At 38.9% G+C, this 24,140-nt stretch overlaps 1 protein-coding gene across 1 annotated transcript in view; it reads left to right on the top strand.

The window, feature by feature from the left end:
* gdap1l1 (ganglioside induced differentiation associated protein 1-like 1) overlaps positions 1-24,140 on the top strand; it is a 48,732-nt gene that overhangs the window by 17,022 nt on the left and 7,570 nt on the right. Inside the window, exons 2-4 of the mRNA XM_062053479.1 lie at positions 9,805-9,997; positions 22,223-22,396; positions 22,563-22,657. Coding sequence (XP_061909463.1) covers positions 9,805-9,997; positions 22,223-22,396; positions 22,563-22,657 — 462 coding nt within the window. The remainder of the gene's footprint in view (positions 1-9,804; positions 9,998-22,222; positions 22,397-22,562; positions 22,658-24,140) is intronic.

A 24,140-nucleotide genomic window follows, 5' to 3' on the forward strand; every position in this document is an offset into this window, starting at 1 on the left:
TTGGCTTTAAAAGAAGCGTTGTACTCCCATCAGTCACCCGATTTCCAAAGTAATCCAAACAAACTTTGCATAGGACACGAGCAGTGAATAAGGACGAAGGAGTCACTTATTTTCTGTCCAACTAAATATTATTATTGATGCTCAGATGCCGACATTCTCAGACTTTAGAGGATCATTTGCAAGTGAGTGTTTGGCTCAGCAAGTTTGTGAGGAGAGTGGGAAGCTGTGCCAGTGATCTGTGAGTGTGACTTCTATTTGCTGGAGGAAGCTGAAATGGGAATGCAACCTGCTCAAAATGAGTCATGTAACATGAAAACATAAACATATGATATAGGATACAAGAAGGAGAACAAAAAGCAGAAATGTCCAGTAGGGAAAGCCTACAGAGTCACATGTTTTGAGATTTAAACCTTCAATATGGCTTTGCTTTAATGATGCCAGTTACTACTGTATGTGAATAATCCCTGCCAAGTGATGTCACTGGCTAATATCAGGCATTTTCTTTCGTGTTCGCATACTGTAAGTCTACTCTGAGATCGGTAGGTTGTGAGTTCAAACCCCGGCCAAGTCGTACCAAAGCCTATAAAAACGGGACCCAGTACCTCCCTGCTTGGCACTCAGCATCAAGGGTTGGAATTGGGGGTTATATCATCAAAAATGATTCCCGGGCGCAGCCACCACTGCTGTCCACTGCTCCCCTCACCTCCCAGGGGGTGATCAAGGGTGATGGGTCAAATGCAGAGAATAATTTTGCCACACCTTGTGTGTGTGTGACAATCATTGGTACTTGTTAATAGCCTAGTCCCAATATTTTTGCTCATATTATGCATATAAAAAGAAAGCAGGCTATTGATTTTGATAGACATCTGACACAATAAATGTGGGTTAGATGATGAGATCATACAGCACTGTGGAGTGTTGTCTCCACTTTTGTCTCTCACAAATGTCTCTTTGCTACAGGTTTTAATCGATAACCAATCCATGTGGTAGTTGAGGTCAAAGGCCTTATCATTATTTTGTCTCTCACACAAGTGGGTACACCCCTCACATTTCAACAACTCTTGTAGTAGATCTTCTCAAGGGACAACACTATAGAGATGAACCTGGGATATAACTTAGAGTAGTCAGTGTACAGCTTGATTGTAGTATACATACATTTAGTATACATGTCGACACACTCATACAGTACATTATTGTCTAACACAGGGGTCGGGAACCTTTTTGGCTGAGAGAGCCAAGAAAGCCAAATATGTTAAAATGTATTTCCATGAGAGCCATATAATATTTTTTTCAACACTGAATACAACTAAATGCGTGCATTTTTAAGTAAGACCAACATTTTCAGAGTATAATAAGTCTCTTATTCTTTTTAATAACATTGTTATTCTGAAGCTAACCAATAATAAATTAAATACTTCTTACCATTAATGCGACTTCTTGAACAGGTGCGGTAGAAAACGGATGGATGGATTAAAATGCATGAGAATGTTTTATATTTTAGAACGTTATTTTTAACACTGTGATTACCAGCGGAATTATTCATTACTTATCGTGTTAAGCAATGTCAGCTAAGATTGATCTGAGAGCCAGATGCAGTCATCAAAAGAGCCACATCTGGCTCGGGAGCCGTAGGTATCTTTCCTCTGGTTTAACAGCTGGCAACACTAGTGAATGCACCTCATTGTGAACAGTGTGCCTGAAGAGTTTTATGTGAGCGTCAGATTCAGGTGTGGAGACATACCGTACTTGTCCACTCCATCATCTTCACCTTCAGCTTCCTCGCAAAGGACACTCATCATCTTGGAGGTGTTTTTGGGTTCATTATTATGTTGGTTCATTATCATGTGGTCCAGTTTGGACTTTATGTTTCTCCATAGTGTCAGACAAGAAAACATTATCTTGGCTTTTCATACTGTGATGTCTGTGTTGTCTTATTTTCATGGGGATTGTCAGCTGTATATTGACCACGCTAAAGTAATTTTTAAATACTATTGTTTACTGTAATACACATGTGAGGAATGTACTAAATTTTGTGAGCTACTGTATTGGAATAATTATTATGATTAAAGGGGAACTGCGCTTTCTTGGAACTTTGTATATCATGACAACAGATGTATTTTTTAATGCATTCTAAATATTAAACAAATGTGATCAAAAGTCTGCTTACAATGGAGCCCATGACAGACGCTCTATTCTGCCTATAAAGCCCTTAAAAAACCTCCAAACACCTCCATTAAGATTTTATATACATGATGTAAGTATATATATATGTGTATATATAGGGCTGGGCAATATGGCCTTATTTTAATATCTCGATATTTTTAGGCCATATCGCGATACACAATATATATCTCTATATTTTGCCCTAGCTTTGAATGAACACTTGATGCATATAATCACAGCAGTATTATGATTCTATGTGTCTACATTAAAACATTCTTGTTCATACTGCATTAATATATGCTCATTTTAAACTTTCATGCAGAGAGGCAAATCACAACTAAGTAAATTGACCAAAACTGTATTTATTAAACAGTTATTAAGCAGTGGTACAGACATTCATGTCATTTACAAAACAGAAAGTGCAAGATTGTCAGAGACATTTTAAAACAAGCTATTAGTGCACTTCTGTGCATAATGTCACTAAGATGACATATCAAAACAACACTAAATTAAAGTGCACTTTTTGTACAGAACGCCACTACAATAGTTTAAAACAAATAAAGTGCACTTATGTGCATGATGTCACACAAGATATTTCAATAACTGTCAAATAGAAATGAGCTGCATAATAGGAAATCAAATAGTGTTCATCCTTCACTATGTGGTAGGTTACTGTGGACATTATCTCCTTTTGTTGTTGACTTATTTTTTTCATACAGTGTTCAATCAATCAATGTTTATTTATATAGCCCTAAATCACAAGTGTCTCAAAGGGCTGCACAAGCCACAACGACATCCTCGGTACAGAGCCCACATAAGGGTAAGGAAAACTCACCCCAGTGGGACATTGATGTGAAAGACTATGAGAAACCTTGGAGAGGACCGCATATGTGGGTAACCCCCCCCCCTCTTGGGGAGACCGAAAGCAACGGATGTTGAGTGGGTCTGACATAATATTGTGAAAGTCCAGTCCATAGTGGATCCAACATATCAGTGAAAGTCCAGTCCACAGTAGATCCAACACAACAGCGAGAGTCCAGTCCATAGTGGGGCCAGCCGGAGACCATCCCAAGCGGAGACGGGTCAGCAGCGCAGAGATGTCCCCACCCTATGCACAGGCGAGCGGTCCACCCCGGGTGCCGACCCTGGACAGCCAGCACTTCATCCATGGCCACCGGACCTGTTTGTCTCCCCCTCCACAGGGGGGAGGGGGGCAGAGGTGATGTGGAAATGTTTTCCTCGGCATTTTGATGGTGTGGGCGTGTGGCACCGAACGGAGATGTTGACATGCGGAGTAAGCACTCTACATTCTCTAGCAGGGGACTTTTCAAATGATGCTACATATTAGCAGTAGTGCTACTTTTTGTAGCAACACTTTAGCCCCACACTTGACAAATTACAGTTGTCTGTTCGACATATTCCCACTTGAAGCCAAACCACCGCCAGACGATGGACCCCTGTTGTTTTTCTTGGGAATACATTTTTCCTTAATTTGTTACCAGACTCGCACCTAATTTCTCTCGTATTACCACTCGCACCACAGCTAACGTTACCCATGCCGTTACCTCTCTGCTCCGCGAGGGCGTATACGTATGTGACGTATGACGTGACAGTATGTGACGTATGTAAGAAGGTGCGCTTGCTGTCTGTGAGAAGGAGACACAAGAATGAGTGGGAAGAGCCTGTAGTGCAGCGTTTTTCAAAGTGTGAGGAATAGAGACATGACAGGTGGGGCGCGAGGAACGGGAGGAATTTTTTTTTTTTAAATTATATTCTTAGATTTTTTTTTTTACTATGCTTTCATTTTCTATACACACTGTAAATCACTGTGATTCTGTCTGTGAAATCCGCTATATAAAAAAATGTAAATTACTTATTTTTCCTGTAGGCTTTAAATTTCTATGTAGTAGCGAAAGTTTGACAGACATAGCAACAGTAACTACTGGGGGCGGGGCTAAGCGGAACAAACTTTCGCACGGATGGGTTGCTACCCATCCACGCTAATCATCCACTCATCGGGCAGAGAGCTGTGTCCATTCTTCTCCCCTTTGCCCTTTTCCCTTTTCAGCTGTTGCTTCACTCAAAACGAAGTACAGGTCTCAGCTGAACATTGAGCAAGACTTAACCCTTGTGAGGTGTTCGGGTCTGTGGGACCCGTTTTCAGTTTTTATTAAAAGAAAAATTATACAATTAATGAATTTTTCAAACTGAGACTCACTGGCTTTGGCTCATTTTCTGTGAAGAACATATATCAGAATACATATTTAATGAACACACACCATACACCCCCCCTACACATTTCTATTACATATAAGATGTCCGGGGTCCACTGGACCCGGGGCTAATAGAAGTGTGGAAATTGATGTTCTGTGTACCACACGCCCCTGTGGGATGCAGAAACTGGCAGAGAAATTTCCATGCAACGTTCATATTGTTGTTACTCAGCCAGTGTTTGTGGGTCTTAGACTTAGACTTAGACTTAGACTTACTTTTTATTGTCGTTCAAATTTGAACTTTACAGTACAGATAAGAACGAAATTGCGTTGCATTAGCTGGTTGGCAGTGCAGAATAAAAAAGCAATAAGGTGCAGATATAAATAAATAGATTACTGTACAGATAAATATATTGCACTTTTGCATATGCATCCACGTATATGTATGTATGTTATATTGTCTTTATATTCCAGCGAGTTCATCCATTTTTGGGGGGAATTGAGGGGATTATTATGATGCGTTCAAGAGTCTTACGGCCTGAAGGAAGAAGCTGTTACAGAACCTGGAGGTTCTGCTACGGAGGCTGCGGACCTCTTTCTAGAGTCCAGCAGTGAAAACAGTCCTTGGTGGGGGTGGGAGGAGTCTCTGCAGATTTTCTGAGCCCTGGTCAGGCAGCGGCTTTTTGCGATCTCCTGGATAGAAGGAAGAGGAGTCCTGATGATCTTTTCCGCCGTCCTCACCACTCTCTGGAGAGACTTCCAGTCTGAGGCACTGCAGGCTCCAGTCCAGACAGAGATGCAGTTGGTCAGCAGGCTCTCTATAGTGCCTCTGATGAATGTGGTGAGAATGGGGAGAGGGAGCTGTGCTCTTTTCATCCCACGCAAAAAGTGCATGCGCTGCTGAGCTCTTTTTACAAGAGCTCCGGTGTGTAGGGACCAGGTCATATTGTCAGTTATCTGCACCCCCAGGAACTTGGTGCTGCTTACCATCTCCACCACTGCGCCGTTGATGAAGAGTGGAGCGTGGCTGGACTGGTGCTTCCTGAAGTCGACGATGATCTCCTTGGTCTTGTCGACGTTCAGGACCAGGTTGTTGGTTCTGCACCAGTCAACCAGATGTTTTACCTCCTCCCTGTAGTTCATGGCGTTGTTGTCACAGATGAGGCCCACTACTGTCGTGTCGTCCGCATACTTCACAATGTGGTTAGTAGTGGACCTGGCGCAGCAGTCATGGGTCATCAACGTGAACAGCAGCGGACTCAGGATGCAGCCCTGGGGGGAGCCGGTGCTCAGGGAGATGGCACTGGAGGTGTCGTTGCCCACTCTCACAGACTTGGGGTCTGTCTGTGAGGAAGTCAAGCAGCCAGTTGCATAGGGGGGTACTGAATCCAAGGGTGGCCAGTTTGCTCACCAAGTGCTGCGGGATGATGGTGTTGAATGCCAAATTGAAGTCCAGAAAAAACATCCGCACGTGTGTGTCCTTTCCTTCCAGATGTGCTAAGCTCAGGTGGAGTGCAGAGGAGATGGCGTCCTCTGTGGAGCGGTTAGGGCGATAAGCAAACTGGTATGGGTCGAATGTGGGGGGAAGTCTGGAGACAATGTATTCCTTTACCAGCCTCTCGAAGCACTTCATTACATATGTTTTTAGGGATAAGTCAGTATTTTAACATAAAAGTGTTTGATTGTGAGGCATTAAAAGCCACAAAATGCAACGGGTCCATCAGACCCACAAACACTGGCTGAGTAACAACAATATGAACACCACACAAGGGTTAAGAGTGACAGTGTCAAGCCCGCAACCCCGATTTGAAAAGCTGTGCAGTGCAAAACAGGCTCATTGCAGCCACTAATGCTGGAGTACTGTAAAACTCATGTTCACTTTCCCTGTCTTGCCAAATGCGTAACTCCTCCTTTTTTTTTTGCAAAGTGGCACTTTTATTTGATTTATTATTGAACTTGATGCAAGTTATTTGATTTATTATTGAACTTGATGCAAGTTATAACACTTTTATTTGATTTATTATTGAACTTGATGCAAGTTATAACACTTTTATTTGATTTATTATTGAACTTGATGCAACTTATAACACTTTTATTTGATTTATTATTGAACTTGATGCAAGTTATAGCACTTTTATTTGATTTATTATTGAACTTGATGCAAGTTATAACACTTTTTTTGGATTTATTATTGAACTTGATGCAAGTTATAACACTTTTATTTGATTTATTATTGAACTTGATGAAAGTTATAACATTTTTATTTGATTTATTTTTTAACTTGATGCAAGTTATAACACTTTTGTTTTATTTATTATTGAACTTGATGCAAGTTATTTTGTTTATTATTGAACTTGATGCAAGTTATACCACAGCTGCAGTTATTTTAGTTATTATTGAACTTGATGTAATTTTATGTTATTGAGTTTGAATGTATACATCTTGATGTTACTTGATGTTCAATACATTTGAAAATGTTAAGCTTGGCATTAGCGTTCTGTTGGGGTGATGGGGGCAGGTGGGGCTTGAAAACTCCCCCTTGTCCAAAGTGGGGGATGACAAAAAAAGTTTGAGAACCACTGCTGTAGTGTAATGCCAGCAGCTAAAAGCAACTGTGTGAGAACGTATACTCGAATATCACGATATAGTCATTTTCTATATCGCACAGAGACAAACCCGCAATATATCGAGTATATCGATATATCGCCCAGCCCTATGTATATATATACTTTTTTCCCACTACATCACTGCTTATTACTTACTGCAGACTTTATGAGAGCCAACAAACATAATAAAACATCACTTACCGTACAATGTCTGCTGTCATTAAGATGCCGACTGCTAGGATGTTTATATGTTCCTATTTAGATGAAGAATGATTCATACTCCTCACAAAGAAAAGTGGAGGTGTTGTTCTCGCCATTCTGGGTCTAAATTGGCTGTCAAAGTGTACCAACTTGTCGGAATACGTCTTTGTCCTACTATCCAGGTGAGAGGCATTATTTATGATCTGGGATAAAGTTTGACGAGCAAGGAAACGAGGAAGCAACTGATTGGTCGATCATGTCAACATTGACACACAAGCTTGTGATCACGGCGCCGCTTTAAAAATGTTTTGTGCGTTAGCGGTTATAATAACAATATCACTAATACTTGGTTAGTATTCAAGTCACAAAATATAAATGGAATACTGTTGGCGGTTTTTTTATGTTTTTTTTATTGGGTTTTATGGGCGGTGTAGAGGACCTCCAACTTTATTTTATTTACGAGTTAGGATGCATAAAAAAAAAAACATCCATCATGTCTTTCACAATGATTGTGAACGATAGGCGAAATTCCCCCAAAAAGTGCAGTTCCCCTTTAAAGGGCCCATAACATCCAGATGACTGAAATTTCACTAACAAGTTCTCTTTAAGAATGTTTTGCTCCTCAAAATGAATCTTTCGTTTCCCACAATATTTTTTGCGTAATCAGTAGATAACTACTTGTACCTGGAACGCCCCCTTTCAATTGCCAGCCTCAATATGCTATGACGTCACAACAAGAGGGGGCTCTTTATCTTTTCGTGGATAAAAGCATGTGCAACTGTTATTTTCATTACTTAATTGCATGTTTTTTCATGCTGGTCCATGATTACAAAAAGACGATATGGTTAACATTATGAACACAAACATAAACATAAACGAATCACCACTTCCAGGTTTCCTTGCTCTTCCATCTCTTCTGCCATTGACACCATAGCCTGTTTCCTCATGCACTTTCAGCATTTCCTCATGCTTCTTGAGGAGAACATCAGTAGAAGAGGACGCAAAATAGAATATTAGTAGCTTACCTACTTTTTCTCTCCTTTGTGAGCGCCCGGTCAGTTCTTCTTTATCTGTTTTCTTTCAGGTTACTCCCTCAGGTTCTGACCCGAGGGTGCTCCTAATTTTCAGGATAACATTTGGCTTTTAGTCATTTACATTTTTTCCATCCAAACTCTGACCCAAACCCTTTTTATTATTTTTTTCATACAGGAGATTTGTTATTTTTCTCCTATATGAAAACAATAAACATCATTAGAAAAATGCTAGCCGACACCAAAACTTAGCAATTTAATTGGTTTTAAACAGCCCCTTAAGTCATTCCGCAGCTAAAAAATTTAAAAATTATATTATGGAATAGACAATATGTCTAAAGTGTAATGTGTGACAAGCATACGGAGGACGGAGCTGCAGCGCAATCGGCTCCTTTCTCACAGCTATTTCTACGCAACGGCTAGTTTGCTTGTTCTTTCGAAACGGACTAAATATAGATGCAAAACAGTGGCTGCAGAACAGTTTCAGCCTTGATAGATCACACTGCATGTGCTTAATAATTACAGTATATTTGCGTTTTCTCCCCCAGTATTGTTGGCCTTCTGATGATAAGCATATATTCTGCATAATCATGAAGACAGACACGTTAAATGGATTCCGCTCCTTATCTTGCTCACATAAGAGATGCAATCCTCTGCTCACAAGTTTAGTAGATCAGTTTTAATACACGGAAACCTTTCGTAGATCAGGCCCTTAACACGCAATATGAAATTGGCTCCAGTCTTTTCTAGGTGACGTCATCAGATTGATGCAGGCCCGCCCACATTTTGGAGCCAAGACTGGGTGTTTCAAAACGTGATGAAAATCGTTAGTAAACAAACCTAAAATCACTAATATGCCTATTTTGCTCATAGACATGAATTATGAAATAAGTTTCAGTGTTGTCAGCATCAGAGAGGCCCTTTAAATACTGGAGTAAAGCATCACTGATCAGACCGTCCAGTTCTCCAATCTATGTTCGCCGTACGGTAGGTTGACCCATGCCAGTTCAATTCTCAAGTAGATAAAAGTTTATTGTGTGCCTTCTGAGCAGCTGAAGCACTTGGCATGATGACGAGTGACTAACATGATTACGTAACAAATCTGCTTTGGCAAAAGTGTCTGCAATGTTGCAGCCTGCTTCACTACAGGCCCCAGAAGTATCTCACTTTTCTAGATTCAATTTGACTCTGCAGCGTAATTTCCTGCAGACCAGGCCAATAAATGCTGCCTGTGTAACTAAATAGTTTTCATTTGATGACACTTTGTCTAACCATGAAGCTATACTTTGTGCCTTCTGGGCGGCAAGATGAAGACATCTGTTATCACCTCTTATTAATCTTATTGTCACTAATAGTCCCCAGCAGGCTTTAATTTATCCTTCATGCCACTCGAGAAGGAGCTTGACTGCGAGTTTTGCTCACTTATGATTGCAAAGCGACTTTTCAACTAACCCAGTTTCATCTAAACATCATAGCGCTTCTTCAGACTGGTTTCATCCTTTGATTTGTCACAGATCTGTCTTGTTTTCAACATGTTTTTGAACATGATTCAACATTGATCATCACGGTGGTCCATTTTGTTTTATGCAGGTCCGTCTTGTCATCCACGAGAAGGGGCTGGTGTGTGAGGAGAGAGATGTGAGCTTGCCACTGCAGGAGCACAAAGAGCCATGGTTTATGAGGCTGAACCTTGGCGAGGAGGTGCCTGTCTTCCTCCACGGCGACAACATCATCAGCGACTACAACCAGATTATAGACTACCTGGAGACCAACTTTGTCGGAGGTGAAGTCATGTTGTCTTGAGAATTTTATTAGGATTTCATGCAAAAAGTCATGCTGTTGCATAATGTGGGAGGTTGCTTTTGGGGGGAAAAAACAAAGTACGTAAGCCTAAGTACCATAAGCACTGTGAAAACATACTAAGCCCACATTCTGGTCAGAAGCCATGCTAACCACATGTGCTTCAACTGTGATGCAACAATTACAGTACAAGTGGAACGATTTCACACTAAATTGTAATAAGAACATGCATCCATTGTTTTACACTTATCCTGTTCCAGGTCACAGAGAACCGAGAGTCTATCCCGGTTTAATCAGTACCTGATCTACTAAAGGTTTTGTTTGTATTAAAACATTTGCAAACTTGATGGCCCACGCAAAGCTGATCTACTAAACTTGTGCGCAGACCACCTCTTTTAAGAGAGCAAAATAGAAGGTGCAATCCATTTTGCGTGAATGTTTTATGCATATGCAGAACATATGCTTATTATTAGAATGTCCACAATTAGGGTTGTCCCAAAACCAATATGTTCAATACTTTTTGATACTTTTCAAAATAAAGGGGACCAAAATAAAAAGTCATTTTTGGCTTCATTTAATCAATCTTACGATATGGTTACATATGGTTCTTATGGCACTCAAAGAATAATTTTAGAAGATTAAAATAAAAATTAAAAGGCAATAAACACATTGGGCTTTTCTTGTTGCACTCAAAGAACAACGTACTAGTTTATACATCACATACAGCCTGCCATAATCTAGGATTAGGTTAGAATAGAAGAGGAAGCTTTACTGACATTGTATTAAATGTTTAATGATTTGTTGTTGCCACTCTTGGTCTGTGCTTTAGGACAAATACTATCATTAGTAATTGCTAAAAACAATGCTAAGGCTAAAAGTACACAGATAAGACATGTACAGTAGCAAGTAAAAACACATTGTTAAAGATAAAACACAGGCTGTAGCAATTTATTACAAAATTATGTCATTTCACTTGCATTAGTTTGCGCCATGTGGGCGGTTCCGACGGCGCTAATATTTGGCATCAAGCAAACAGCTGTGTGTGTGCCTACGTATCTGTATGTGCACAACATTACCTGTCGATCTGATCGATTGTTTAGCTAAACGTGAAGCAAAGGTGGTAATACTTTAATCATGCTACCTATGGCGAGGCATGTTTTAAGCAGCGCTTGCAGCGTTGCCCTTCCGAGTTCAAAGCGTCATCTTCATCGATAGTTTTGAACCCCAAATACCTTCATATTGTGCTTCATGCACCCTCTTTATTAACCAATAGAATTGCCTTTATTTGCCATTTTTCCTCTCCTCTGTGTTTCTGCTTGAGTACTCTGTGAGTGTGTGCGCACTGACACACTCAACATGCTCCTCCACTCTGTACGTCATCGCCGCATGGCAGGATGCAGATGAAAAGTCAGTATAGTATCGTTTTAAATTCATGAGTACCGCGGTACTTAATTTGTACCCTAATACATACATACATACATACATATGCCTATATATAGACATATATAAATATATATATATATATATATATATATATATATATATGTATATGTATATATATATACATATATATATATATATATATATATATATATATATATATATATATATATATATATATATATATATATATATATATATATATATATATATATATATATATATATATGTATGTATGTATTTGTCTATATATATGTATTTATATATATATATATATATATGTATATATATATATATATATATATATTTATATATGTCTATATATATATATATATATATATATATATATATATATATATATATATATATATATATATATATATATATATATATATATATATATATATATATATATATATATATATATATATATATATATATATATTAGGGATGTTAAGTGATTAATTTAATCAGAATAATCACTCTCTAATTCTGTGATTAATCCCAGGTTATTATTTTCTTGCATGAACAAAAATGTTCTTTAAAAATACCCTAATATTTGGATACAAAAGAAATTTTGTAGTCAAAATGTCACACGGGAACGTTTTGTAAATGTTTTACTGAACTGTAAGTCATTGATTTGCTCAAAACTTGGTGACAGTAAGTACAGTAATAATTAAGTGCACATGTTGGTTTTTTGTCTTAATAAAAATATAAACATATTTCTTCAACGGGTGTGTCCTGCTTAACTTAAAACATAATACATTCATTGTGCAGCTTTATGATAGAGTGGGTCTCCAACTTTCATCATGATGAAAACTACTGTGACAGAAAGAGAGGAAAGATATTTGTTTCACTAATATAACTGGCGACATTTAAAGTGTACTTTATGTATTAAGGATATCTCCTCTAAGTGAGATTATTGTCTTTTTGTGTAATTTGTCATTAAATAAAAGCATCACACACACTCACACTCCAAAGGGTGCAAACTGGATGTGTAAAATCCTCATTGAATGACAACGTGTGCTGGACCTCGGACCAACAGCACTCAGTGACGAAACAAACACCCTCACATAAATATTGCACTCAATGCAAACATAGTTAGCAGAACACTTGTATTTTAACTTTTATACACTTACTTTAGTTATCTGCTGGACTGACAGGATGCTTGACCGGTGCCTGTCTCGACTGTGGTGAAACTGCTGTCAAAACTGGCGTGTGACGTCACAATTTACCTTTTTCTTTTACAGGGCGCACCAACCAGGGAACATGAAAACAAAATAATCGGCTCTGTTGGCCACTTACTTAATACAAATACGGTACAAAGTGCGTCCCTTGACAGCTAGTAACAAATAAAGTAAGTTCCTTACTAATATCATCCGTGCAGGGCGAGGAATAGCTAAACATGCTTCACTACACACTGTTGGGGGATACAATAGCTCACAGTCATCGCTAACAGCAAGCTAGTCCTCTTGAATGTAAACAAAAGGGTGAGTCTACACCAGGGGTCGGGAACCTTTTTGGCTGAGAGAGCCATGAAAGTAAAATATTTTAAAATGTATTTCCGTGAGAGCCATATAATATTTTTTAACACTGAATACAACTAAATGCGAGCATTTTTAAAGGCCTACTGAAATGAATTTTTTTTATTTAAACGGGGATAGCAGATCTATTCTATGTGTCATACTTGATCATTTCGCGATATTGCCATATTTTTGCTGAAAGGATTTAGTATAGAACAACGACGATAAAGATCGCAACTTTTGGTATCTGATAAAAAAAGGCTTGCCCCTACCGGAAGTAGCGTGACGTAGTCAATTGAACACGCAAAGTTCCCTATTGTTTACAATGATGGCCGCACGAAGTGAGAGAGATTCGGACCGAGAAAGCGACAATTTCCCCATTAATTTGAGCGAGGATGAAAGATTTGTGGATGAGTAAAGTGCAAGTGAAGGACTAGTGGGGAGTGGAAGCGATTCAGATAGGGAAGATGCTGTGAGAGCCGAGGGTGACCTGATATTCAGCTGGAAATGACTAAAACAGTAAATAAACACAAGACATATATATACTCTATTAGCCACAACACAACCAGGCTTATATTTAATATGCCACAAATTAATCCCACATAAAAACACCTAGGTGTTTGTTATGCTAGCTACTAGCTACTAGCTCGAGCTAGTTATAGCTCGAGCGGGTAATATGGACGGGATCCCGTCTATATAACCAGCCAATACAATTCAAACACCTGCACAACACACACACTCACTCAGCCCAAAGAACCGTTCACCTAACCCAAGGTTCATAAAGCTTATATATTTAACCAAAGTTACATACATGACACGCACGTACGGGCAAGCAATCAAATGTTTGGAAGCACGCGGGTGGGACCTGATATTCAGCTGGGAATGACTACAACAGTAAATAAACACAAGACATATATATACCCTATTAGCCACAACACAACCAGGCTTATATTTAATATGCCACAAATTAATCCCGCATAACAAACACCTAGGTGTTTGTTATGCTAGCTCCTAGCTACTAGCTCGAGCTAGTTATAGCAAGCGATCAAATGTTTGGAAGCGTACTCACGGTATCGCATTTGCGTCTGTTAACGAAGTCAAAGTCCTCCTGGTAAGAGTCTCTGTTGTCCGAGTTCTTCGATCTTGACTGCATCTTTCGGGAATGTAAACAATGAAACACCGGCTGTGTTGTGTTGCTGACTTCCCTCGCAAAATACTCCGCTTCGCACCGACTTTCTTCTTTGCTTGCTCAGCTTCTTTCTCCATAATGCAATGAACAAATTGCAACAGATTCACCAACACAGATGTCCAGAATACTGTGGAATAATGATGAAAACAGCTATTTCGTATTGGCTTCAATGGAGAAGCCATACCTGTGTTCTACTGGCTACGTCACGCGCATACGTCATCCTCCGAAGGCTTTTTCAACCGGAAGTGTGGCGGGAAATTTAAAATTGCACTTTATAAGTTAACCCGGCCGTATTGGCATGTGTTGCAATGTTAAGATTTCATCATTGATATATAAACTATCAGACTGCGTGGTCGGTAGTAGTGGGTTTCAGTAGGCCTTAAAGTAAGAGCAACATTTTTAGAGTATACTAAGTCTCTTATTGTTTTTAATAACATTGTTATTCTGAAGCTAACCAATAATAAATACAATACTTCTTACCATTAATGCGACTTCTTGAACAGGTGCGGTAGAAAATGGATGGATGGATTAAAATGCAAGAGAATGTTTTATATTTTGAACGTTATTTTTAACACTGTGATTACCAGCAGAATTATTCATTACTTATCGTGTTAAGCAATGTCAGCTAAGATTGATCTGAGAGCCAAATGCAGTCATCAAAAGAGCCACATCTGGCTCGAGAGCCGTAGGTTCCTTACCCCTGGTCTACACCAAGGGTATCAAACGTACGGCTTTAATCCGGCCAGGGCCCACAAGATGAGTTTGCTAAATATAAAAATGAGCTGTCATTTTTTAATGAGAGAACTGCTGTTCTAAATGTGTCCACTGGATGTCGCAATAGCAATTAAAGGGTAACTTACGTCACACATGACACTGTTTAAAGATGACGTGTCAGCTGACTTTAAATGCCCTCTGGATTGGCTGCCGCCACTCCAATCAGCGCATTTGCAAGCAATCAGCTGCTCCTGTTGAAGCTGGCAGCAGATGGCGGCAGACTGATGCTGAAGCGACACACAATACCTTATTTTATTAAAAATGATCCACTTAAAAATAACGAAATGGTAAGATGCAAAGACTTAAGTCAACATGACCATCATATTTGTAGTTCCGTGCAGCGCTCGCAATTGGTTGACGGCGTGATGCGCACGCTGAGCTCCATGAGATCGGTAAGTTGGAGTTCAAATCCCAGCCGAGTCATACCAAAGACTATAAAAATGGGACCCATTACCTCCCTGCTTGGCACTCAGCATCAAGGGTTGGAGTTGGGGGTTAAATCACCAAAATGATTCCCGGGCGCGGCGCCGCTGCTGCCCACTGCTCTCCAAGGGGATGGGTCAAATGCAGAGGACAAATTTCACCACATCTAGTGTGTGTGTGACAATCATTGGTACTTTAAAATTGTAAAAATGTGTGTTTCTGCATTTGTTTGTTCTATCTTATTTCATGCTTAAATCTACCGTCTTCACATTGGTTAAGTTTGTAGTTATGTTACCTTGATTTCAGCTGTAGTGTAATTTTGATAACCTGAGAGTTCCTGGTTCGATCCCCACCTTCTACCAACCTCGTCATGTCCATTGTGTCCTTGAGCAAGACACTTCACCCTAGCTCCTGATGGGTCGTGGTTAGAGCCTTGCATGGCAGCTCCCGCCATCAGTGTGTGAATGTGTGTGTGAATGAGTGAATGTGGAGATAGTGTCAAAGCGCTTTGAGTACCTTGAAGGTAGAAAAGCGCTATACAAGTATAACCCATTTATTTATCATTTAACTCACAATATAAGTCCTCCATTTCATTTAAACAATTGTGTTAAGGTGTTGGCACTCTATTGCAATTGTACATATATATATACTGCAAGAAATTGGTCTTTAAAAACATGGTTAAAACAAATGCATTTATAGAACTACGCTCTGAATGCAAGACTGAGTACAAAATGCCGGTCAGGTTTTATATTCTTGAAAAAGCAATGAGGCACATATCCCCCAGTGCCTCGTGCAGCTTTCATGCATGGCTGCAAAATAAAGTAAGACAAGGGACTTCTGCAGTCATTGGCCATCTCCTTCTTGGTCTGAGGCTCCCAGGAAATTGCATAACAGCATAATGGCTGGACGGACAATACTATACAGCCGGGAATCCCTCAGACATTGTAGCACAGCACACAGAAATACTAAGGCACAGTTGCTTATAATTACATTCACAAGCTTTAAAGTTTTAGTATTTTTATTTAGTATTTTAGCCTAATGTTAGCTAGTGTGGCTAGCTGGCGAACATTACGAACTAACGTTCCAAACTAACATGTGATATACTATATAACTTATGCAGAAATTGTGCATTTATGCAAGTCAGCATCTGAAATGCCTTTCTGAAGGGCTAGATTCACACTACTCCTCGCTATGCCCGCTACACCTACATGAAAACAGTCATTGGGACACCATTACCTTCACGGAAACGCGCAAAATGTAAGGATAGTAGGGCTGCAACTAACGATTAATTTAATAATCGATTAATCTGTCGATTATTACTTTGATTAATCGATTAATAATCGGATAAAAGAGACAAACTACATTTCTATCTATTCCAGTATTTCATTGGAAAAAAACAGCATACTGGCACCATACTTATTTTGATTATTGTTTCTCAGCTGTTTGTACATGTTGCAGTTAATAAATAAAGGTTTATAAAAAAATTTTTTAAAAACATTTGCTTCTGCGCATGCGCATAGCATAGATCCAACGAATCAATGACTAAATTAATCGGCAACTATTGTTAGAATCGATTTTAATCGATTTAATCGATTAGTTGTTGCAGCCCTAAGGGATAGGACTAATTATTTTGCACATTTATTTCCGTTTCCATAGCAGCACACTTCTGACTTCTGACAAATTTGTTCCGACTCCCGGAATCAAAGTGTGTTTTCTAATTATGGCATACTTGGTAATACACAACGAAGACGATTATTTTTGGACAAATGAGGATTCACAACGTTATCTTTTTTAAATTAAACATACGGAGGTTGAACTGCTGCTTCTAGAAGTGAGCACAAAGAAGAGGCTGAAACGTTGGAGCAGACAGAAGCCGAGAGAGTGCAACATGGTCACGCTGAAAATCTGGAACTTTGAGCCAAGCTATGCCGAATTAATGGATTGCTTACGCAAAACTGGAAACAGGAAAGAGCTTCCGTTCCGGTAATGCTTAAAATGACCAAAATACGGTAAATATTGTTAAAAAAGATTTTGTGTTGATAAAAAATTTTGATGTAATCATTGTAGTTTTGACTCGATACGGCTCTTGTACTTGATATTGTTACACTCGATATGTGTGTAGACCAGGGGTGTGAAACTCCTTGTAGCTCAGGGGCCGCATGGAGAAAAATCTATTCCCAAGGGGGCATGACTGGTAAAATCATGGCATATCTACTTAAAAATAAAGACAACTTCAGATTGTTTACTTTGGCCAAAAGTAGAACAAGCACATTCTGAAAATGTACACATTACAAATAATCCTCTTGGCAAAACACTTAGTTGAAAATTCTGAGGAAATAATTGTAGTTTCAAAAACACCATGAAGAACACAATGAACTTAGACTTTGTCTCAATGTATTTAAAAAGCCATTCAATTTAAAGCACTTTCTGTTTAGCATTCTCATGTTGCCAGTTTGTCATTAAAGTCGTGTTTGGAAAAACAACCGAGTGTTTCCTCAAACCGCCACACTGGTGACATCTACAACTGCCACTGCACATTATTATAATCATCCAAATATTACACTTATGGTATAAGTGCAATATTTAATATTTATATGCCATCCCTATAAACTCCAGAAAATTGGCCTTATGGGTAGAGGCTGATAATTGTAAGCACTGGAGGAAAACTGCATGGCTCACTTGCCTTGGGACTGATAACGCATCTTCTGGAGTTCTGCCAGGAGCAGCGCGACCGTCCACAAACTTCCACTAACTTCTTCAGCAGTCACATGTGTGTCCTGTCATTGACTGGTGATCAGTCCAGATTGATCTAAATCAGCAGGCTCCAGCTTTCTTATGTTTCTGATTAGATTAAACATATCCTTTTTATAATCACTACAATGAAGAATGATAGGCATTATTGTCCAATCGAGCATCTTTAAATTGTACTTGTTACAATTTACTAAGGATGGGTATAGTGTACAGTACATTTTAACAGTTACCAGGGCCAGATCTGGGGCCGTATTTATCAAGCGTCTTAGAGTGCCATTTTACACTTAAGTCCTGAGAATTTGCGAAATTTTGTCCTACTCTCAAACTTAAGAATAAAAGCTATTTATCAACTTTCTTAAGTCTAAGAATCACTCTTACTCTCCACGATATTTAAGAGACCTTCAGAGGTGTCCTAAGTGGTTAGGAGTTGCCAGCGTGGGATGGCACTGAGGCGAGAGAGACGTGCGCGAACCTTCAGGGAGCAGAAGGATGTCCTGGCTTTGTTTGATGACGAGCAGCTGATCAAACGGTATCGTTTAGACAGAGCGGGTATTATTTTTGTCACAGATTTAATAATTTTCGATTCCATGTTGATTTCTGCATGTGGCTACAGTGGGCTAGTATATATAGAGCCACCCACACCAGTTTCAAATTAGTTGCCTAATTAACGAATTGGAAAGAAAAGGAAACATTTATTTTTGATTCATTGCCAATATTGTTTGTTTGTTTTGTATTATTTTGTAGTTTATTGTCAAAATATACACTCCCATTGTCCACTTAAATATTTCTAAGATATTTCTTTATTCTTAGACAAGGGATTCCCTACCGTGATTGGTCATTTCTATGGACACAGAAATTACGTCACCTAAAATTCCGTTTACGGCACTTAGTAATGTCGTAATTCAGCTCTGAGTGTGACACTTAAGATTCAGTCCTACACTTAGCTGAAAGTGTGAGTAAGACGCTTGATAACTAACTTTTAAGTGCAGCTTTCAGCGAATAATTTCTTTACTCATAAGTCAACTCTTAGCAGACTTCTTAGGAGTAATTCTAAGAAGCTTGATAAATACGGCCCCTGTACTTTTAAAATGATATTGGTGCCTAAACTGTCGAAACGGTACATAGAAAATGAAAAAATATACATTGTTTTATTTGTTTTATGCCTTTTTTATTGGTACAGAATTTTGTGACATCCAAGTTGAATATAATAGAAAATTAAATACTGTAATATAAATGAAATGATAACTAAGTAATAAATTCAACAGTATGATATAACATATATCACAGCAAAAACAGCAGCGACACACAACCAGGAATGGGTATTGTTTTAACCAATACTTGTACTAAAACTTTTTTTTTTAAACGGTGCCAAACAGCACTTAATAATGTAAAACATACACATTTTTGTTAAAGAAAAACAATGCTTTTTTATTTTTATGGAATTTTGTGACATTCAAAGTTAAACAGACAATGATAAAAATGTAAATATTTCAATAATAAAAATGTAATTATTACTAAGTCATATATTAAAAAATAAGGAATAAAATCTACAACAAATTATCATAATTATTGCAGCAATACAGAACAGCGAGAATGTGCAAAAAACGACTATGAAAACATCATTTGTGCATGATAAGGAAGTGCTGTGTTGTTGTTGCTGCTAATAGCTAGGCCTTGCGCTGCAGCGCTAACAGTGTTATGAGGGCTGCTGTAGATGGGTTGAAGTCAGCAATTCAATTTAAAAATAACAGTAAGGCTTGGTATTTCTGTTGGGACGCTACATTAGGTTTTTGCTTGTACTACCGACATTATGTGCCCATGGAAACATTAATTTCCCTCCATGTTCATGTTATTGTGCTCTCCAGCCTGTGGGTTTTGTAATGTTCAAAAGGCAGCATACATGAATAATATTTAACGCCTGTTCTGCAATATACAATGAATAATATTTAACGCCAGTTCTGCAATATACAATCAACAGAAACACTTTTTAGCACCCTGACTATGTGCTCTGCAGGGATCCGGTGGAGCGTCACATCACAGCAGCACATTCCTGCATCTGGAATGATCCAAACGCAACAAAATGCCTATTGCAAGACGTATTGTTTTCATATAGAAGATATATTATAACAGTATATTTCCTAAATTAAAAAACGAACCCCATTTGGAAAAAAAAAACGCCACTAGACACCAAAACTCATTAATTGAATATGTTGGTCATCCCCTTAAGTCATCCAGCTGCTATTAAACTACAAAATGATATTGCTGAATAGACAATATGTCTAATAGGTATTATTTCAGATAGTCCATATATGTTGACACACACATACGTAGGACGAAGGATTCTCCGTCCAGGTGTTTTTGCACCCTCCTTTCTTACAGCCATGTGTGCGCAACTGTGTCAGTTTGCACAAACCTTGCAGACATGCTAAATTAAGAGGCAAAATAGTGCCCGCAGAACAGTTTCAGCCTTGATAAATCAGAATGAGTGCGCTAAATGATCATATTGGCATCTTCTTCTCCCAGGATTGTTGTGTTTTGATGATCATCATGTACAGTATTCGTATTCTGCATATTCATGAAGACAGACATGTTAAATAGATCCCGCCCCTTATTTTGAACACTTAAGAGTCGCAATCCTGTGCGCAGGAGCTTTTTTAAAAGATCAGCTTTCCATTTGCTATCAAGTTTGCGCGTGTTCTCGTACTCGAAAGTCTTTAGTATATTGGGCCTTTTGTCTCTTCCGACTGTGAGTCGCGCGCCGTCATGCCACTTTTTACAGTGTGGGGCGGGTCATGTGAAAACGTCACTTGTGCTTACGTTGGATTGGTGAAACAGTGTCATGTGACAGAGAAGAGGTCTGATTAACTAATTCATCTTTGCAAATAGTAAATAATAGGGTTGTAACGGTACGTGTATTTGTATTGAACCGTTTCGGTACGGGGGTTCCGGTTCGGTTCGGAGGTGTACCAAACGAGTTTCCACACGGACATATTAAGTAGCGTAACGCACGTTGTGTAAACAATGCACACCGAGGCACAACACATGGCATGCTAGCAGCTAACGGGCTACGATAGACTGACCATACGTCCTCTTTTCACCGGACATGTCCTCTTTTGCGGAGCTGTCAGAGCGGAGTTTCTTAAATGCTCCAAATGTCCGGTATTTTGAGTTAGGGTTGCGTGTATTTTCAATGTACGTTCAGGGTTAAGAAGGGGTTAAAAACAAAACAAATTGTGCGCGCTGCAGCATTCGTGAGGGAGGGGCAGAGACAGAGAGAGCGAGAGAGTTATGATAAACGCGCATGCGTCGCCAGGCTCTGCTTTTTATCCATAGATTTATCAAATTTAATTTTTTATTATCTATAGCAGGGGTGTCAAAAGTGTTTGCGGCCCACAGCTAATGTTTTAAAGGCCCACGGCACATTCTAAAAACACTATTAAAATAAACAAAAACATAACAAAAGTGAAATAAAAAAGCTTAAAGGTTAAATGTAATTTAGAAAAAGTTGCAATGTTGACTAATAAAACTAAGCTGTTTTTTTTTTTTTTAAACTGTCATTGTTTAAAACATAATATTGAATCAAAATCAATGTTATTATGAATTATTGACCTATCCAAGGTTCCGATTACTTCACATAAAATATTCCACTAAGAAAAATATTTTTGGTGGAAGATTTTGCAAATTTGGTAAATAAATAACCCAAAAATTTATATTTTGTTGTTTTCTTACTGTACCGAAAATGAACCGAACTGTGACCTCTAAACCGAAATTTTTGTGTACCGTTACACCTCTAGTAAATAAATATAATGATGATGTAAATGTGGCGATCAGAATGAAACCTAATATAGCTGAGTAAAAGTAGCATTTCTGCATCTCAAAAATACTCAAGTAAAAAGTATGATTCATTACAACTACTCTGATCCAAAAAGTTACTTAAGTAATGGAGTAAATGTAGCCTATGGTGACAGCTTGTTGTGTTGAATTTGCTGGGTCAATTAAAGAGTATCTTCCAGAGGCACAGCTGAAGTAAGATTGCCACATTATTACATATTTGCATATGCTTACCTTTTTATATGTTTATTTGACATTGTCATCTCACCACCCAAAGACACAGTGGCACAGCTGATTCCAGATGCAGACTCGCCCATCCATGAGCGTGTGCAGCAGTATCGTCAGCTACTGGATGGCCTTCCAATGGACGCTTACACGCACGGATGCATCCTCCATCCAGAGCTCACTCTCGACTCTATGATCCCAAAGTACGCCACCGCTGAAATACGTAGTAAGTGAAGCCAGCACGCTGCATCGTGCAGAGATGATGATAATTTTATGATAATGTAATTCGGGCCAACCATGTCAATTTATTTAAGCTCCTAACACGACACATCGTTATGAAGCAGCTATTATAAGAGCAGATCACTGTTTGTGCACATTGTGTGTGACTGCAGGACATCTGGCCAATGCAGCAACAGAGCTGATGAAGTTAGACCACGAGGAGCCCCAGCTGACAGAACCATACCTGTCTAAGCAGAAGAAGCTCATGGTCAGTTCATCTTTCAGTAGAAATGAATATACAGTACATTACATACTGTACTTGTATACAGTGCATCCGGAAAGTATTCACAGCACTTCACATTTTCCACTTTTTATGTTAGAGCTTTATTCCAAAATGGAATAAATTATTTTTTTGTCCTCACAATTCAACACACAACACCCCAATAATGACAATGTAAAAACGTTTTCTTTTTGAAATTGTTGCAAATGTATTGAAAATAAAATCTAAGAAATCACATGTACATAAGTATTCATACCCTTTCCTCAATACTTTGTTGATTAACCTTTAGCAGCAATTACAGCTTAAGTCTTTTTGAATATGACGGCACAAGCTTGGCACACCTATCTTTGGGCAGTTTCGCCCATTCCACTTTGCCCATTTCTCTTTGCATTTCTCAAGCTCCATCAGGTTGGAGGGGAAGCATCGGATTCAAGTCTGGGCCCTGACTGGGCCACTCAAGGACATTTACGTAGTTGTCCTGAAGCCATTCCTTTGATATGTTGACTGTGTCTCAAACACGCGGCCCGAGGGCCAACTGCGGCCCGCGAGACGTTATTTTGTGGTCAGAAGTTTACATACACTTGTAAAGAACATAATGTCATGGCTGTCTTGAATTTCCAATAATTTCTACAACTCTTATTTTTTTGTGATAGAGTGATTGGAGCACATACTTGTTGGTCACAAAAAACATTCATGAAGTTTGGTTCTTTTATGAATTTATTATGGGTCTACTGAAAATGTGACCAAATCTGCTGGGTCAAAAGTATACATACAGCAATGTTAATATTTGGTTACATGTCCCTTGGCAAGTTTCACTGCAATAAAGCGCTTTTGGTAGCCATCCACAAGCTTCTGGCAAGCTTCTGGTTGAATTTTTGACCACTCCTCTTGACAAAATTGGTGCAGTCCAGCTAAATGTGTTTGTTTTCTGTCATGGACTTGTTTCTTCAGCATTGTCCACACGTTTAAGTCAGGACTTTGGGAAGGCCATTCTAAAACCTTAATTCTAGCCTGATTTAGCCATTCCTTTACCACTTTTGACATGTGTTTGGGGTCATTGTCCTGTTGGAACACCCAACTGCGCCCAAGACCCAAACTTCGGGCTGATGATTTTAGGTTGTCATGAAGAATTTGGAGGTAATTCTCATTTTTCATTGTCCCATTAAACCAAGATCCTATGGGAAAGCTGTGAATAATGAAGGTGAACCAGATGAAATGGATATGGTCTCAGCAGAACAGCAAGTGGTCAACTTTCTGCAATCAAAAGAAATTGAAATTGACATTAATACCATCGAAACATGCATCCCACTGAACGGAAGAAACAACAACGCCACTCCAGTCGTCCTCGTGAAACTCGTAAACAGAAAATCCAAAATGGCATTGCTGAGACAGGGAAAGAAGCTGAAGGGAACAAATGTGTACATGAATGAGCATCTCACAAAACGTAATGCTGGAATCGCCAAGAAAGCAC

The sequence above is a fragment of the Entelurus aequoreus genome, linkage group LG07 (assembly GCF_033978785.1).
Source record: "Entelurus aequoreus isolate RoL-2023_Sb linkage group LG07, RoL_Eaeq_v1.1, whole genome shotgun sequence".
Classification (NCBI taxonomy): domain Eukaryota; kingdom Metazoa; phylum Chordata; class Actinopteri; order Syngnathiformes; family Syngnathidae; genus Entelurus; species Entelurus aequoreus.